At 45.1% G+C, this 16,880-nt stretch overlaps 2 protein-coding genes across 2 annotated transcripts; both read left to right on the forward strand.

Annotated features, from left to right (window-relative positions):
- The first annotated feature begins 191 nt into the window (after positions 1-191).
- Positions 192-14,783, forward strand: LOC128748343 (A disintegrin and metalloproteinase with thrombospondin motifs 2-like). Its single transcript, XM_053847020.1, has 25 exons — positions 192-454; positions 2,894-3,294; positions 6,633-6,807; positions 9,304-9,407; positions 9,476-9,559; positions 9,943-10,026; positions 10,086-10,239; positions 10,304-10,409; positions 10,469-10,612; positions 10,717-10,849; positions 10,915-11,028; positions 11,113-11,258; positions 11,319-11,408; positions 11,502-11,584; positions 11,658-11,791; positions 11,912-12,035; positions 12,100-12,180; positions 12,242-12,405; positions 12,741-12,900; positions 12,976-13,108; positions 13,180-13,390; positions 13,456-13,585; positions 13,650-13,727; positions 13,797-13,905; positions 13,973-14,783. The coding sequence occupies exons 1-25, from the start codon at positions 373-375 to the stop codon at positions 14,580-14,582; spliced, it is 3,834 nt and encodes a 1,277-aa protein (XP_053702995.1). The 5' UTR covers positions 192-372; the 3' UTR covers positions 14,583-14,783.
- Positions 14,784-15,250: 467 nt separating this feature from the next.
- On the forward strand, positions 15,251-16,787 carry ndufa2 (NADH:ubiquinone oxidoreductase subunit A2). The gene is made up of 3 exons (XM_053847718.1): positions 15,251-15,359; positions 15,984-16,090; positions 16,158-16,787. The coding sequence occupies exons 1-3, from the start codon at positions 15,256-15,258 to the stop codon at positions 16,247-16,249; spliced, it is 303 nt and encodes a 100-aa protein (XP_053703693.1). The 5' UTR covers positions 15,251-15,255; the 3' UTR covers positions 16,250-16,787.
- The last annotated feature ends 93 nt before the right edge of the window (positions 16,788-16,880 follow it).

Here is a 16,880-nt window from a genome sequence, read left to right on the forward strand (position 1 = left end):
TCTGTTTCATCCAGGAGAGGGAGACAAAGGACTGGGTTTGAGACACACGTGTGTTTTTGATTCATCCCTGCGTTTTCAGTGCCACTCTGGACGCTACCATTCAAACTCCACCAGGTCACGTGGCGAAACAGCGCGTTGCCCTGTGCTGTGATTTGCTCAGCTTCTGTTTCCACTCGTGATCGCCGAGTTGCAGCTCTTCCAAGCGCGACCTTCTGCAGCCGAGCGAGGAGGACGATGAAGAGCGAGTGGGAGGGCAGACAGACACCGAGGGAGGAGAGAAGCAGACGGAGCGTAGGAGGCTCTGACAGTTCGGTCTGCGCCCACTTCGTGTAGTTTCTCCGTCGTCCTTCGTCCACCTGTCTCGTTCTCAGCATGGACAAGCTTCTTTGTGGAGTTCTATTTGTTGTCCTGCAGGTCGACTGTTTGCATTCCGTGTACATCTCAGGCAGCTCAGGTGAGTCCAGATGATGATGAAGTGCCGGCACTGCTGCTCCCATTAGGCAAGCTAAGCAACCCATACGTTTCTGGAGATTAGATTTTGCTCCTTTGCAATGGCAATGTTTATTTATGGAAGATTTTAGAGTGCAATCTTGTTCATGTCCTTCAGACTTTAGAGATTTTAATTCTGTTTCACCTGCAGAAAAAGTGTAGATATGCATGTGGAAATTGTGAACTTTGGGATTCAACAAAGTGTTTTTGGCAAAATTTAACCAGAAAACTTTGAATTGTTGAAAGGGAATTTGGTGCTATTTCTCTTGTGCTACCACGTGGAGTTGTTTGTGATCATTTTATTAATTATTCTTGTCGTTAAAACCAGTATTTTCACAGTGCAAATAAAAGTAAGTAGAAGTAATTAAATGCTCTCACATCAGCACCTGAAGAAGAGCCAGTGTTCGGTGCTGGACGTGTGCCAAATTATCGGTACTAATGTACATGGCAACGTGGGGCCCTATGTTATTGCTTCACAGGCGCCCCGTATCGATATTGAAACAAGAAACACAAGTCCGTTCTAAAAGCATTCTCTCTTCTAATGGAAAGAGTTAATACAACACTTTAGAAAGTTTTATTTGGTTGTCATTGGTGTGAAATTGAATTGATATATCATAATGAATATAGGGTGACTTAGACTTGGTGATTCACTTAGTGTTATTCTCAAGACAAATATTCGCTACCTGCAGAATGAACCGGGTCAAGCAAACCCTGACCCCAGCCTTATTTATCAACAAACAACAACAAAGGGCCCCTGGGAAGTAGCTACTGTAAGGTCTGACTTTCCCAGTCCACATCTGCTCCAGCTGTGTGGATCGCCTCCATGAACCACATTGCTACAACATCCACTGACTTCCCTTTCCTCAGTCACGCTGATTCCACAGCACTGGTGCTCTCCAGCTGCTCCCGCGTCTCCTCCCAGTCTGCAAAGCTAGATCACTGTACATTATCACTAAATGCCTGCACAGACCCCCCCCTCATGGGCTCTTCACCAAGTCTCCCATGGATGACTCAGCTACCATTGATCTAACTAAGGAACATGTCAACATCTTACTTTTGTGTTTTTTTGTTGTTTTTTTTTGGCTCAGCTCAAACCGCTGGCGTGTTAGACTTTGAACTCACCGTGAACTATCACTTGTAGCCATATTGTTTTCGTCTTGGGTATCTGGAATGCTGTGTGATAAGTGCCCGTCTGACTTTTGCGCTTCCAAAACCCAAGCAACGATTCGTGCTTCAACTGTAAGCAAAGCTCTTTTAAGATTCACATAAGTTTGTGTCACAACTTCTCGCTTTTCCCAACACTTTGGTGCGTTTAAATCTGTCATAAGCTCACCGCCGCCCACTGTGCACCAGTAGCAGAAGGAAACTTTTCTTCCCCATATATCTCTGTGTTTATGCGTCTGGTGTTTAGGAATGTTGAGGATTCAGATCATATTTCCTATCTTGCGTCTCTGAGCGAGCGTGTGTGTGGTTGCGTGTGTAAATCATCAGGCAGGATGGTTTGTTGAAGAAAATATTAACCAAAGTCTCCATGTAGTCATGGAAACATCCATCTCTATTTTCCAGATGTGTGTTTCTATCTGCCTGTGAGTGTGTGTGTGTGTGTGTGTGAGACCATGTGTGACCTTTGACCTGCCTGTGTGACCTCTGTAAATTGTGACAGGCAGAAGGTTGGATGAAATCAAAAGAAGGAAAATGTGGGTAGAACTGGACACAGGACAGAGTTGTGGAAGTGGACTCTGCATAGTTGTGGTGCCGCTCTGACCTCAAGCACACACCCGCACTTGTTATTACACAAGTGCTGCTGACCACCAGGGCAGGAGACGCCAAAACGGACATTTGCTGGATTTATTTTTATATTTAAATCAACTTAAATGGCGCCCGTGCCACACTGTTGCGGGAAATAAACAAAATTAATGTTATGATCACTGCTACTAATTTGACATTATTTTATGTTATTACAATTGTTGCCTTTGAAATATAAACACCATAGTTGTCATTGATATAGTTTTTAATACATATTTTAAGAATTTAAAAGACCAAAAGCAATTTGAGCTTTTCAATATCAGTAAATATTGAAGTAATTACTATTATATATTATATTATATTGTGTAATTATTTATTATATTATATTATATATATTATATATATAGTGTTTAAATAATTCTAGTAAATATTGAAGGAATTGCATAAATGCAATTTACAAAATTTACCTAAATTAAATGTTACAAAAGTAGTATTTATATTGCGCACTGCAACAACGAAAAAATAAGAAATAAATCTGAATAAAAATCATTAAGAATTCAACATAAAAGTAAAATAGAAAAAAAATCCTAATAATTAAAAAAAACAACAACAATAATAACTAAATTGTTGCGTATAGTAAAACTACCTTCTTTTCCAGATTCGCTCCACCAGGTTCTGTCGGAGTTTCACGTCGTTCAGCCGGTCAGGACCAACTCAGCAGGTCACTTCCTGTCTCGGTCTCTCACCACAAAACACCTGCTACGCAAGAAAAGACACACCCCTCAAGAGGAAACCTCCAGAAGTCCAAATAACAATGAAGAGATGTTGTGGAGGGAGAAAGACACAGAGGTCTTCTACAATGTGACAGTGTTCGGACGAGAGCTCCACCTGAAGCTCCGCCCAAACCTGCGGCTTGTCGCGCCGACGGCCACCATGGAGTGGTGGGAGGAGTCTGGGGAAAAGAAATCACAGCCCATCGAAGAAGCCGGATGTTTCTACACAGGGGAAGTTTCCAACATGGCCGACACGTCTGTGGCCATCAGCAACTGTGATGGACTGGTAGGTGGACGATTGAATCTTCAGATCAAGCAATGTGGCATCGAGTCACTGCTAAAATATTTGAGTGCACTGATGTACTGTAAAACTAAACTAAAATTAAGGACGAATTTCTGGAACAATTGTTTCTCTAATACACTTGAATATTGGTTTCCTTGGGGTTTGGTTGTGGCCTCTCGCCAGTGAGTTTTATGAATCCAGATGGTGTTTTTAGCTTTAACACTCTGTTTTATCTTTTTGCCGACGGGTGGCTCAGTTTTTCTCTCCATCTGGAAATGGTGAGTGTGATGTTCTCATCAATAGTTCTGGTTTTATAGCCCTACATTTTTGGTTTTAAACGTGGCTGAACGCTCACTGGGTTCTGCAACAACAAAAAAGCATAGCAGAACACAGTGTTTAACGTGTGACTCAGCATTAGTCATATATATATATTGTGATGTGTTATCAGAACTATTGAAGTCCTCCTGTAGCAGATCTTTCAGGAGTAAAAATGTCTTTTTTCCAGGGAGAGGATGAAGACGACTGAGCGAAAAGAGTTCAGTTTTGTCAGTCTTCCAGATTGAGGGGTGAAGATGAAGGGAGGTGAGGAAGAGAGTGCAGGCTGGGTGGAGACAAGTGTGAGAGAAAATGAAAGACAACGTTTACTGGACACTCATGGTCACTGTCATGAGTGGTTTTCAGACTGAGTTGGATGAGTCAAAGATGAAAATGAGTCATTGAGACTAGAAAACTCAAGATGAAGGAGAAGTGAGGAGATGTTTTGGGCAATAATGTTGGGGATGAAGAGGTCAACCACAAATGAGTTTCATGGATGGATGAGGAAATGAAGGTGTGGCTAGAGGGTGAGGAAGACTGGTGCAGGTGGTTCAACTGCATGAACTTTGCAGCAGTTTTCATACAGCGGAGGAAAGAATGGCACTTTATGGTGTCTTATATTGAACCGCCCCCAACGGTCTAACCTTAGAAACTGTGTCTACCAGAGTTCACAGCGGTCTTTGATGAGACACTAACAATGGGCCGGCGTCAAGCGTCTCTGCACGGTGTTGCCAGGGCTTATCTGCCTTATTCCCCAAAAATGCCTCTCACACTGGATCATCCCAGAAGAGTTGCTGGCTCCAAACCCAAACCAGAAGTCTGCAGCTGGATCGCACCATCCAAGCGAAATGTGGCCGGGGTCTTTTTCCGACCCGGGGAGTGAATCACAGTCCTCTGTGGATCTGACAGCAGCCACGAGTCAGATTTATGAAGGAACAGTTCGGATGGATGGAAAGTCCAACAGACTGGTGTTTCCATTCCATTTTCACATGTGTTAATCATCTTTACATAACTAGTTGACGTCACATCTCATTAACTCTCGACCACAACTCACCAACAGTCCCCGCGACACAATAACCAAACTATCCATGAACACAAGAGGAGCCGGCGTGGTGTTCTCTGGCTCGGCCAGGACTCCTTACAAACACCAGGAGGAGGAAGGAAGAGCAGCTACTAAATGAAACCAGTTTTTGTTTTACTTCTGGTTTGTTTTTGTAGGACATCTGTGCCTGCTCAAGAGAACACTGTGAATCACAGCGACCTCAAGTGTCACAGTGAGCCATTCAATAACGTCTGAGGTGAAGTTATGTGCCCATGTTTGAGCTCACTCAGGGAAGGCATTTTTCCACCAAAACTGTTGCCAAGGTTTCTTATATCACAAACAATTGTCTTGCAAAGTGAAGCTGCAGAGGTTCAGGCGCATTTGACGTTGCAATATTTTTCAACTGAATCCATGAGGTACCTTAAACCTGTTACTCATGTATATATATTTTTTATTTTTACTGTCAGTGAAAGAAGCTATCAACAATAAAGTGAGGCAGAAAAAACACTAGCAGTTATGACCTCCATATGTTGGTAACTCAAAAACATACTACTTATGCTACTCAGAGGGTTTCATTTTTGTTCCTTATAGGCCTCAAAATGTGATTTTTACACCCCTAAAATGGAGCGTTAATGTGAGTAAAGATAGGAGAAGATAGGAAGGAAAACAACTGAATGAAGTCACAGGAAACAATGCTTGTGCTACAGCGCCACCTATCAAACACCAGTTGGTAATAACCTTGTGTTAAGACGTGAAAAGCTGTGACGTATAGTGGTCAAGGCGGACCACTTTTTTGCATCCAACGTAAACGCGTGTATACGCATCAATTCTTGATGTTAAAAATAAATGTTTGGGCTGTTGACAATCGCAAGCTCTCATTGTTACGTCACTTGTGATGTCACATCAGGTGCCACCCCTTGGCAGAACTCCTTTCCCAACTTTTCATATTTATTGTTTCGTATGCCTTGGACATTTTGGCATGTGAATTCTATGTCACCCTGGGACAAAACAAGTCGACTTCATCATCAACTTAGGGGTGAGAATGTGTTGGTGGAAAGTTTCCTGTCCATGATGTCGCACGGATGCCAGTGCCAACTTCATCTTTGGGACAGACGTGTACCACTGGCCAGGTCAACCCAGTAGCCCCTGAAGGTTTTCAATTCCTTCCTTGGAACGGGCATAAAGAAGTTTGGACATCACTGACATCCACTTACATGTTGGCCCATGGATGGCGCTGGTGTCATCTCCACAACTGGTGGTCCTGGTTTGGACCTATTGAACAACCGTGAAGAGCATCGGTTTTAATGGAGGCCTTTCTCTAGAGAGATAATCCTGATTCCGCCTGGATCGGAGGATGTTTGCCTGTCACATGTAAGGAACAACGTCCAAATCCTGCCGCCACTCGCTGTAACTGTTCTGCATTTAGTGTATTTGGAAAAGGTTAAGCTCTCTTTTGATAACACTAATGTCCGGCCTCGCCCACGGCATGAAAAACTTTCAATACATTTGAGAGGCTTATGACCCAAGAAATTACAGAAGGCTGACATCATCATCTTCAGACTTAAATATTTAGACAGATGCCTTTTTTCCACATGAGCAGAGACACTAACTTCATCCACCAAAAATGAAGAAATGTCTGACGATAACATGTCTTGAAGACATTATAGTCCATCTTCAAACAGACTCCAAAGGAGAGGCCGAGCTGACTCTTTACCTCACGTCCACTGTGGTGGACGCTGATGGAATCCAGATGTGGAGGAAAGATGAGATGTGCTTGAAGAATCAAGCGAAAGAGAAACAGGAGAAGTTTCCAGCAGCTGATGAAACTGAGTCCGGTTCCAGGTGGACACCAAAACAGCAACAGTGGAGAGGGAGCGGTGGAGTCATGCTGGAGAAATGCTGAGTCTGCTGGGAGAAGACCCAGGTCTCGCTGGACGACAAGAGTTCTAGTCTGTGTAAATCCAGTAGCTCCTCTGTGTTGCAGGCTGGAGTCATCCGGACGGACCAGGACGAGTTTTTCATCGAGCCCTTGCATCACCAGACAGCAGAAGAAGATGGCGATGGTGAGAAGGAAGGACGAAGGCACATTGTGTATCGATCCTCTGCCATCATCTCCAAGAAACACGGCATCAACTTTACCCACGATGACACGCTGTTGGGTGAGAACGAAGCACACCGACGCGGTAGACTTGCAGTTGTTGAAGCTTTAGCTATTGTTGGACTGGTTAGCATCTGAGCCTGAAGCAACATGGAGGACGAATCCTCAAACTGACGAACTCCACTTTCATTTCCACTCCCACTCACTGACAGGCTGTCACTGTAACTGTAAACGGCAATGCTTCCTTGTGTCTGCGTGGGATTTTTACTGTGGAGAAATGCAATGTGTGAATTTTTTCTGTCACGAGAAACCTCTTTAGGCATGTATTGAGACGTCCCTGGGTTGAAATTGAATATTCGACAGTAGGAAATAGTGTCTTATTAAAAAAAAAATATATATATATATATATATATATGTATATATAAATTAACTGGAAAACATCAAGAAAATGTCTTGATTCGCACTGAACCAATACGGAACAAACAAGAAATACAAAAACACTTCCGACGGTATTTAGTTTGCGTTATATGACGTTTTATGTTACATTCTTAACCACTTCTCCTTGTGAATCAACTGCAACTAACATTCAGCCGTATAGCTTGCTCATGCTGACGTTATAGCAAAGTTTATAACTTATCATAAAGTCAACATCTGACTTTACGAACAAGACAAAATAAAAAGTTGGAATTGCAAAAGTGTGAATTTAGCAAAGATGCTAAAATGTGTTGGTCTGTAGTTGATCTTTCACTTTAAACTTCAGTTCTAAACTTCAGCTTAAATTGTGTGGTGCTGCCACATTCTTTGGAGAAGAGATCAGGAGTTACAACATTTGTCTCATCAGACACTTGGAGTGGAGCCCCATTTTCTTTTTTTTTTTTTATGCAGCAAGGTCCGCTTCCTTCTCTAGCGACTTCCGAGTGGTGAATTTACATTTTCTGTCTCTCAAGTGGGGCCTGTTTAGACGTGGCTGTTATGAGTCTTCATCCCTATAAACAAATGTTTGTCCCCTTCATTTGTCTTTCTTCATGTTTTGTCTTGTTTGATCCCAAACTTCCACAGTCAAGTTCCGAGAATGTGCCATCAAATGTGTTCCTGCGAGATTCCAAAGATTAAAAAGAAAGCAGAGAAATTCCGCTGGAAAATTTGGCACACACACACTGCAACGTGGCAGGATCACAGTTGGGAATCAGTTTGTCCGCAACAAAAACATTTCCACACTTTGAGTCTGCTGAAAGGTCCATGTGACTCGCTGGGGTTTTCCTTGATCATGTCACAGCAGATGTCGGAAGAGATCAGAGTGTGCTAGAAAAGAACACGAACATCTTGATCAAGTCTTCAGGCTCGTTCCCTTTGGTTGTTAATAAAAAGGTTCCAGAAGACAATGGATCCTGGTGGCTTCATTGAGCAAGAGAAGAGGTGTGACTCGTTCACAAGCTTTTGTCATGAATATCTTTCTTTCTTCATCCCATACTTCATTGACTCGCCGTGACTAGCCTTGGCCACACTGTTGCATCACAGCTTCTGATGCAACAGTGTGGCCAAGGAAAGTCATGTGCCTCAATAGAGGCTTGTTTTAGCAGATAGGTATTTTGATATTTTCAGGGAAAACACCTTTTTTAACATTCTTTGCCGACTTGAGAGGTTGTGATGTTCTCTGTTTAAACAAAAGACTTTTAATGAATACATAAAAAAAAAAAATCCAACGCCCCCCAAAAATGAGAAGTGGTCATTGATACCCCTGCTGCAGGACAGTAACTAGATGCTAGAATTCTAAGAAGAACAGCAGAGAAGAGCATGAAGTGTCAGCTACGCAAGCTTCTCTGTTTGCAGTAAACATGGATAGGCAGGTAATGCTGGTGTTCCAGTCCAGACCACCTAACCTGATAGAAAAAACCGAGACCCTAAAAAAGTGGTCTTGCGATCGGTCTCAAGACCAAGACCGATTTTACACCGAGTACTACAACACCAGATCAGTACCTAACTGACTGGATTGGACCTCACTTTTTACAATGCATCTCCGCAGGGCCATCATCAGAATTTTGAACGTTCATGGAACCCGTGAAAGGAACTGAAGACGGGCTAAATGCATTTTGGCTCACTATCTATTCTCATCATTTGTCCACATGGGATGTTTTCATTTCCCTGACACGTGTTCTTGAGCGTCTCCACAACAGTTGAAAACAGAGTGCAGATGACAGTTAAAACAGAATGTCCCAGTGGAGAAGCAAAGTTCCAGATCTGAGTTCAGCAGCAGCAGCAGCGTGACGACCTCATATGGAAACACTAGAGGCGGACAGGGAAACGTGCCAGGCAGATTTCCTGCTGAACCTTTGGCGACGTTTGGACGTCGGTTTTGGAGAACAAGATGGAGTTTTGCAGTGTTTCTGTTCTTCAGTGTAAAGAGATTTGAGGGTGTTATCGTGCAGAGGAGCAGAGGAAACACTGCTGCAACTCTTGATAGAAGAAAAGGCCAACAGTTTAGTGGATAGCAGCTGATGGTGGGGCTCTTCAGTGGGGAAAGATGAAGACTATTTTGTGTCTATCCTATCTGCTCCAGGTTCTCTGGTCGGTTCTGTCAGGAACCAAAACATCTCAAGTTCTGAACCTCGGTCGACTCGGAGGAGAAGATACATCGAAGGGGCAGAACTGTTTAACATTGAGGTGAGAGAGGCTCCGGTGTCATGAATACGTTGTCAGGCAGAGACGTTAACTCGACGTCTCCTCCTCAGGTTCTGCTCGCTGTGGATTATTCTGTTCTTCTGTTCCACGGCCGAGATCACATGCAGAAGTACCTTCTGACTTTGATGAACATCGTAAGTGACGTGAATAGCCACCTTTATTTTGCTCATACATGAAGATTATAAACACCTCTGGGTCACGCCGTCTTTATATATGAATATTTTGATGTCATTTTGAAAATATGTTTGAAGAAAATAATGACGTTGGTGAAAATGGTCTCTAGTTACAGTTCAGTTTAATTTAAACAAAAATGAATTAGTGTATGACATGAAATACCAATAAAGTACTTACACAAAATACAAATAAATAAGTAAAAATTCATATAATAAATAAAAACAACTGGTTAGAAATTGAAGTATGACATAGTAATAATTGATTGTAGTCTTTGTATGATCTGAAAAGTGGTTAATATTTGTCATTAAAGAAGACAGCGATATGAGCACATCTTCTGCCGCAGGTGAATGAGATCTACCAGCATCAGTCTCTGGGCGCCAACATCAACATCGTTCTGGTCAGGATCATCATGTTGCCACCATCAAAGGTAAAGCTTTGATGATGTGAGCCAATGTGAAGCCTTGTCTGACCTTGAAACCGCTGCAGTCTCTGGAGCTGATCGCGGTGGGCGACCCTCAGAAGAGTCTGAAGAACGTCTGCGGCTGGTCGTACCTGCAGCAGAGAGAGCAGAGTCTGGAGGAGCAGCACGACCACACCATCTACCTGACGCGGCAGGCGTTCGGCCCGTCCGGCATGCAGGGTATAAACTGGCAGAGATACCAAACTTTTGACTTGGTGATAACTATTGTCACTCTGCTCCACAGGCTACGCTCCCGTGACAGGCATGTGCCAACTGCACCGGAGCTGCGTCCTGGTCATCGAGGACGGCTTCATGTCGGCCTTCGTGGCTGCTCATGAAACGGGACACGTGTAAGACTTCATCCTGTCCGGTTTAAAACTGGCAGCCACACTCGCCAACTGTGTCTCAGGTTAGGGATGGAGCACGACGGCGAGGTCAACGACTGCGAGGACGACGTGTCTCTCGGCAGCATCATGTCTCCGCGAGTTCAGGCCACCTTTCATCGCTACCACTGGTCGCGGTGCAGCTGGAGGGAGCTACACAAGTATCTGGAGTGAGTGGGTCGGACAATCTGTGAGATAAAATCTTCCTGTTAGCTTCTAGCTTATCTCAAAATCTGCACTACTTTAGCCTTAAAATAGACGTTTGTCATTGTAGCACTTATGACTGTCTCCGTGACGACCCCTTCCACCACGAGTGGCCCGCTCAGCCTCCTTTGCCTGGCTTTCATTACACCATGGACCAGCAGTGTCGCCTTAACTTCGGGTCAGGGTTCAGCCTGTGTACAGCGGTAGGTCTGTGAGTGACAGTTTGGTGATTTGCCACTCATTTTAACGTTTACTTTGACTTGGACAGTATCCAAACATCGACCCCTGTAAGCAGCTGTGGTGCAGCGAGTATTACAACCCGTTCTACTGCGAAACCAAGAAAGGGCCACCGCTAGACGGGACCAAATGTGCACCTGGGAAGGTGAGCTGGTGATGATGAAAAATGTACCTGTGGGAGTGATCACATTCTTGCTGTGTTTCTGTGGTAACAGTTTCTCTTTCTCAGCACTGCTTTAAAGGTTACTGCATGAAACTGACCCCCGATCTCTACAGACATGATGGCGGGTGGGGGGCCTGGGGTCCGTATGGTAAATGCTCGCGGACATGTGGAGGCGGAGTGAGGTTCCGGGCCAGACGTTGCGACAACCCAGCGTGAGTGAGCTGTCAATGGTGCGGTCATAGTGGGAGAAAATAAACTGCTGCTGTTCTCAGTCCAGCCAACGGGGGGCGCACTTGCTTCGGGAACAGCTTTGAGTTCCAGCTCTGCAGCCAGGAGGAGTGTCCGCCTCTCACCGACTTCAGGTGGCGAGTTCGAGTCAACACAGATCTCACATTCCTCTCGCTACAAAGAAAAAATGTCCGCTCTGTGAGTTGACCTCCACTTGTGTTTTCCAGGGCCGAGCAGTGCAAAGCCTGGAACGATTTCTTGGAACATGAAGGGAAGAAACATCACTGGCTGCCGATCGAACATCCCGATCGTAAATGCTTCTAATCTCCTTCCACCTGATGTCAAATATCAAAACTTGATGACTCATCTTCTTGTCCTTGCAGCGGACGAACGCTGTCGTCTGTTCTGCCGCTCAAAAGAAACAGGCGAGGTGGTGTCGCTGAACAGGATGGTGCACGATGGGACCCCCTGTTCCTACAGTGATGCCTACAGCGTCTGTGTCCGTGGAGAGTGTGAGGTATTTATTTACTTTAGCTTTTTAGATTTAAACTATGTCCCGATCTATTTATCCACCCTGGGACGCCAGAAGGAAGCACTTAAAATGTTCACACGTCTTTTCGTCTCTTGGCAATTCCAGCACGTAGGCTGTGACAGACAGATAGCATCGGACCAGCAGGAGGACCGCTGTGGTGTGTGCAGGGGAGACAACTCCAGCTGCAGGATCGTGAAAGGAAACTTCACACGGAGCAGCAGGAAACCAGGTCCGGTGCTCAGATGTCTGCCGCCTCCAGAGCTGTTGCTCTTACCGTTTCCTCTGTGTGTCAGGTTACCTAAAGATCCTGGAGATCCCCAGAGGAGCGCGGCACCTGATGGTGCAGGAGTTTAAGGGCACGCCTCACATCCTGGGTATGATGGATGGCGGGAGAATGGATGAGTGCAGCGGCTAATGTGCTGAAAACGGTTGCAGCTGTGAAGAATGCGGAGACGGGTCACCTGTTCCTAAATGACGACAACGATTTCCCCGAAACCAGAACAGTGATAGAGAAAGGCGTGGCCTGGGAGTACTTGAACAGTGAGGAGCGAGAGTACATCAAGACCACGGGTCCACTGACCTACAGCGTCCTGCTCATGGTGAGCCCATGTTCCTACACATTCCATGCAAATCCTTGTTGTATATTTACTGTACATTTTATATTCTTGGTGACAGATGGTGGTAAATTCTTCCTCTTCTTCGCGGTTCAGAGAGTTAGCAACCTGAATGCTATTATTTCCTTCAGCGCACCCTCTCTGAGTGCCTAAATCCGCAAAGTGCAGTGTCCAGCTGGACGAATCATCATCTAGTAGAAGTAGGCTTAAGAAGAGAGTGGCCTTTTAGCGTAGCCCATCTTATTTTTAACTGCTAGGAAATCTCCGATGAATTTGGAATCATAATTTAACAGTTAAAGTGCATCCACTTTCACCTCCAGGTTCGCCCTCACGGTGACACCAAGGTGACGTTGTCTTACCGCTACGTCATCGAGAACCAACTTCGGTCCTCGCTGGAGTCCAACCTGGTGCAGGAGGACGGCATCTTTTACGAGTGGGCTCTGAAGAAGTGGTCTCAGTGCTCAAAGCCCTGCGGAGGAGGTGCCCAGACCGTCTGCCACGTGGTGGACACGGACTCTCAGAGGTGGCTAACTTTGGGTTTGTTTGGGTTTCCAGGGAAACAGTTCACAAGATTCGGCTGCAGACGGAAGGCTGATGGAAAGATGGTGCAGAGGACGTTCTGCGCTAACATCAGCAAGCCAAGAGCCATTGGCCGCATGTGCAACACTGCCACCTGCAGTGTACCACGGTAACATCCCAGTGACTCGTGCCCATCAGTTCCAAATGAATCTTAGCTGTGGGCTCTCGTGGTGTCCGCAGCTGGATCAGCGGTCCATGGGAGAAGTGCACGTCCTCCTGTGGCCAGAGCGGCTGGCAGCGTCGCTGGGTGAGCTGCCAGCAGGATTCCAGTGTCGGACAGCGCATGCGCTCAGTTCCCAGCAAGCTCTGCACCGACCAGCGTCCTGACACCAAGCAGCCGTGCAACCGCTTCCCTTGCCCCCCCTCCTGGCGAGCAGGACCCTGGACTCCAGTAAGAAATCGGGTCATTAACCCAATTGGATTGCCCAGGTTTCGCTGACTGACACTGTGCCCCAGTGTTCCGTCAGCTGCGGGAACGGCACTCAGGAGCGGCAGGTCGCCTGTTTCACACCGGAAGGTTCAGTAGGGAACTGCAGCCAGACTCCCCCGCTTTCAAGTCGCACCTGCAGAGCGCCACCATGTGGAGGTATATGTTTGCTGGAGAACTGTGGATGGTGTGATAGTCACCACATGCTTGTGTGTCTGTGTAGGAGACCCAAAGAACTTCATGGTCCAGTGGCTGTCCCGATCAAGCACAGACATCCCAGCTGCTGCACCCTCTCCTTCCAGTAACTTGAGGAAATACTTTTCTTCTCTTAATGACCAGCGCTGACAGACAACACCGCTTTGTGTTCTAGAGCAGCGTTGCCGTGGTGATCGCTCTGTGTTTTGTCGGATGGAGGCTCTGAGCCGCTACTGCTCCATCGCCAGCTTCAGACAGATGTGCTGCAGGTCCTGCAGCAACAGGTGAGTCCAGGACTCTGGATTCCCACCACAACACATGTCCTCACTGTGGTCCAACTATATTTTCTAGATCACATTTGACGGCACTGACGACAACGCAGATATCCCTCACTGATGTCACCACCACCATGACGGCTCTAACAACATCTCGGACCAGCACCGATTTCGTTTACGTGGACTACGATGATTACGACGAGTATTCTTCATATGAAGATAAATCAGTTTCTGTGTCCACGACCAGAGCGACTTCCACATCCATCATAACAGCTACAAGCAGCGCACCCTTTGATGTGGTTCCCATGGTAACATCCGACAGCCCAACATTAGCACCGGTGAGGACTTTTGCCACAACTGAAGTTCCAACGACGCTAAGGACTGAAAACGTGATCATAAATGTGACGTCGTCACCTGACAGGACATTCGGTGCGCGAGCCTTGAAAGTTAAGCCGGCAGGTTCAAAGCCTGCCACGGCAGCTATGTCTTCGTCCAACAACAACTCAGTGGACGAGGTTTCCTACCGGATCGTTGGACTGGACTCTGATAACGCAAAAGGGCAGCAGAACGTTTTTGTCTCTCGAATGCCTCGGACCCGCGAGAGGACGCAGAATAAACGAATCCAGGAGCTGCTGAATGAAAAGCGGAGACAGGGACGTTTGAGGAGGGCCAGCAGAGACTTCTGAGGCTTCTCAACATTGACAGTCTCAAGCTTCTCATCACCACTTCTCTTTGAAAAACTCATATTGAGATCCAAACCTCATCGTCAGCTTGAACTCGCTTGTCAGTACTCAAACCAGACCTGCTCGGGTTCCAGCTCTGGGTGGTTGGAGATTCCAGTCACATTCCACATTGTTTTGTTCCTGTTGTAAATCGAATAAAGCAAAATCTCAACCAGCTGTGACCACAAAACTTTGTTCTTGCAGCCAGAACACAACAGGTGGAAGAATGATGTTGTTTACTGCAAACGTCAATAACAAAAGAGGGCATCTTTTTACGTTACGATTTTAGAATATTTTTCAACAACTAAGAAATGGATGTCTCAACTGGTCTGACAGATACGGATTATAATGTAATCTTAAATTGAGTGTGAAATGAGAGAGATGTGATCTCTATCGGGCCTTACAAGTTTCCGGGTAAGTCTTAATTTAATTTAAAAAGTTAACATATATATATATATATATATATATATATATATATATATATAAACTCACCGGATTGATGCATAAAATAACGAAATATTATCGAAAAACAACATAAAATGAACTTAATGGAACCTGTCAGACACAATTCTGGGTTAATATTTGCCTGTCAGATCAAACTCCGGGCTCCAGTTACTCACAGGGGTTCGGAACAAAGATGGCGGCGGCTATAGTTCGAGGTCTCGGCTCTACTCTCAGCAGAAACGTTCGCGAAATCCGCGTTCACCTTTGCCAGAAGTCTGCGGCCAGTCAGGGAGCCAGGTGAGGGTTTGACCTGTTTAGGAAGCCAACCTGACACTCACATTATAATGCAGTTATTATTAAAAATGTGCGAGTTTCAATGACCTGATAGCTGTTAGCCCCCGCTAGGATACTAGCATCACAATGACAACTAGTCTGCTGTACTGCGTTGCGCATTCATGCTAACTTAACTACAGAGTGAAAACACAGTTGAGTTATGTTACGTCTTTCTTGTATATAACCTGAATCTGTTATCCAGCGTTTGTGTTTGTTTCATACGACTGTTCATTTGCACCTGGACGATTCTGGTGAAGAGATATTCAAGCTTAGAATATTTTTTGTCGCATTCGACAATAATAATATGTATCTACATGTTTACTACTCTTTTGTGTAACTCATTTACCGTTGCAATAGAAGGTCTATATCTGAAGCAGACATTCTAGTTTTCTACTTTTTCTGACGCGGTGGGATCCGTCTTGCTACTTACTACGAAAGTTCAGTTTTTACTACTTATGTACGTTGACTGAATTACGTTTTGGTTTATCTATTCATAGATATCAACTTAAAAATCTTTGAATCTATATTCTTCCGGTTCAAGATTAAGTGACAGCACTCATTCATTGGTTAATCCATGTGTCATGGCAGAGAATTTGTGGAGCAGCACTATGTTTCCCTCAAGCGGGCCAACCCCGAATTTCCCATCCTGATCCGGGAATGCTCCGGCGTGCAGGCCCGAGTGTGGGCGCGATATGGTAAGTGTCAATATCACCACACAATATTAGTTTTTTTTTTTACTCTTTTGTGGATTTGTGTCTGCAGACCATGGCAGAGAGCAAAGTGTCTCTGTGGAGAACATGTCAGCTGATCAAGTGGCTGTCAGTCTGCAGTCTCTGGTCCAGTCCAAACCTTGAACCTTCCTCCTGGACTGTTGCCCGTCACCGCTCACCTGAGTTGGCTCGTCTTGTAAATGTGTTGATGTTAATAAAGTGAATATTATCATCTCTGTGTTTGTCTCAGTCCAAACAAGTAACGCAATAGTTATTCCTCTTTGGTGACTGTTTTTGATCATCAGATGTGACCGCCATGGTGGGTGTTGCGCTCCTCTGTACCATTACTATTAGTAGCCTTTTTGTTGTGCCAGGTCTAAAGCTGCACTTCCTGAATTTGAACTTGAAGTGGTCTCCCTGTTCCTTCTTCCCATGGACCTCCTGGAATCACGCATCAAAGAGTTTGATTTGTGACAGGTGGATTTCTAGTTTATCTATTTTGTGGGAGTGAGCTAAATGAAGGATTTTGCAATTTTAAAGTGTACTTGCTCCTCTTACGATTTTTGCGTTGTTTTGTGTCAAGAAATGTTCCTACTGTGCGAAGAATAAGGGCAGTGAAATCTAATTCACCGTTAGCTCCTAGGGAGCCTGCGGTAGTTACACAAATGACCATGGGGTGGCAGCAGAGTAACATGCGAAATAAATAAGCTGTTCTTAATGATGCCTCTTCATTTGTAATAAATATGTTGATTTATTGTTTATTAAAATTTGACAT

The sequence above is a fragment of the Synchiropus splendidus genome, chromosome 17 (assembly GCF_027744825.2).
Source record: "Synchiropus splendidus isolate RoL2022-P1 chromosome 17, RoL_Sspl_1.0, whole genome shotgun sequence".
Classification (NCBI taxonomy): domain Eukaryota; kingdom Metazoa; phylum Chordata; class Actinopteri; order Syngnathiformes; family Callionymidae; genus Synchiropus; species Synchiropus splendidus.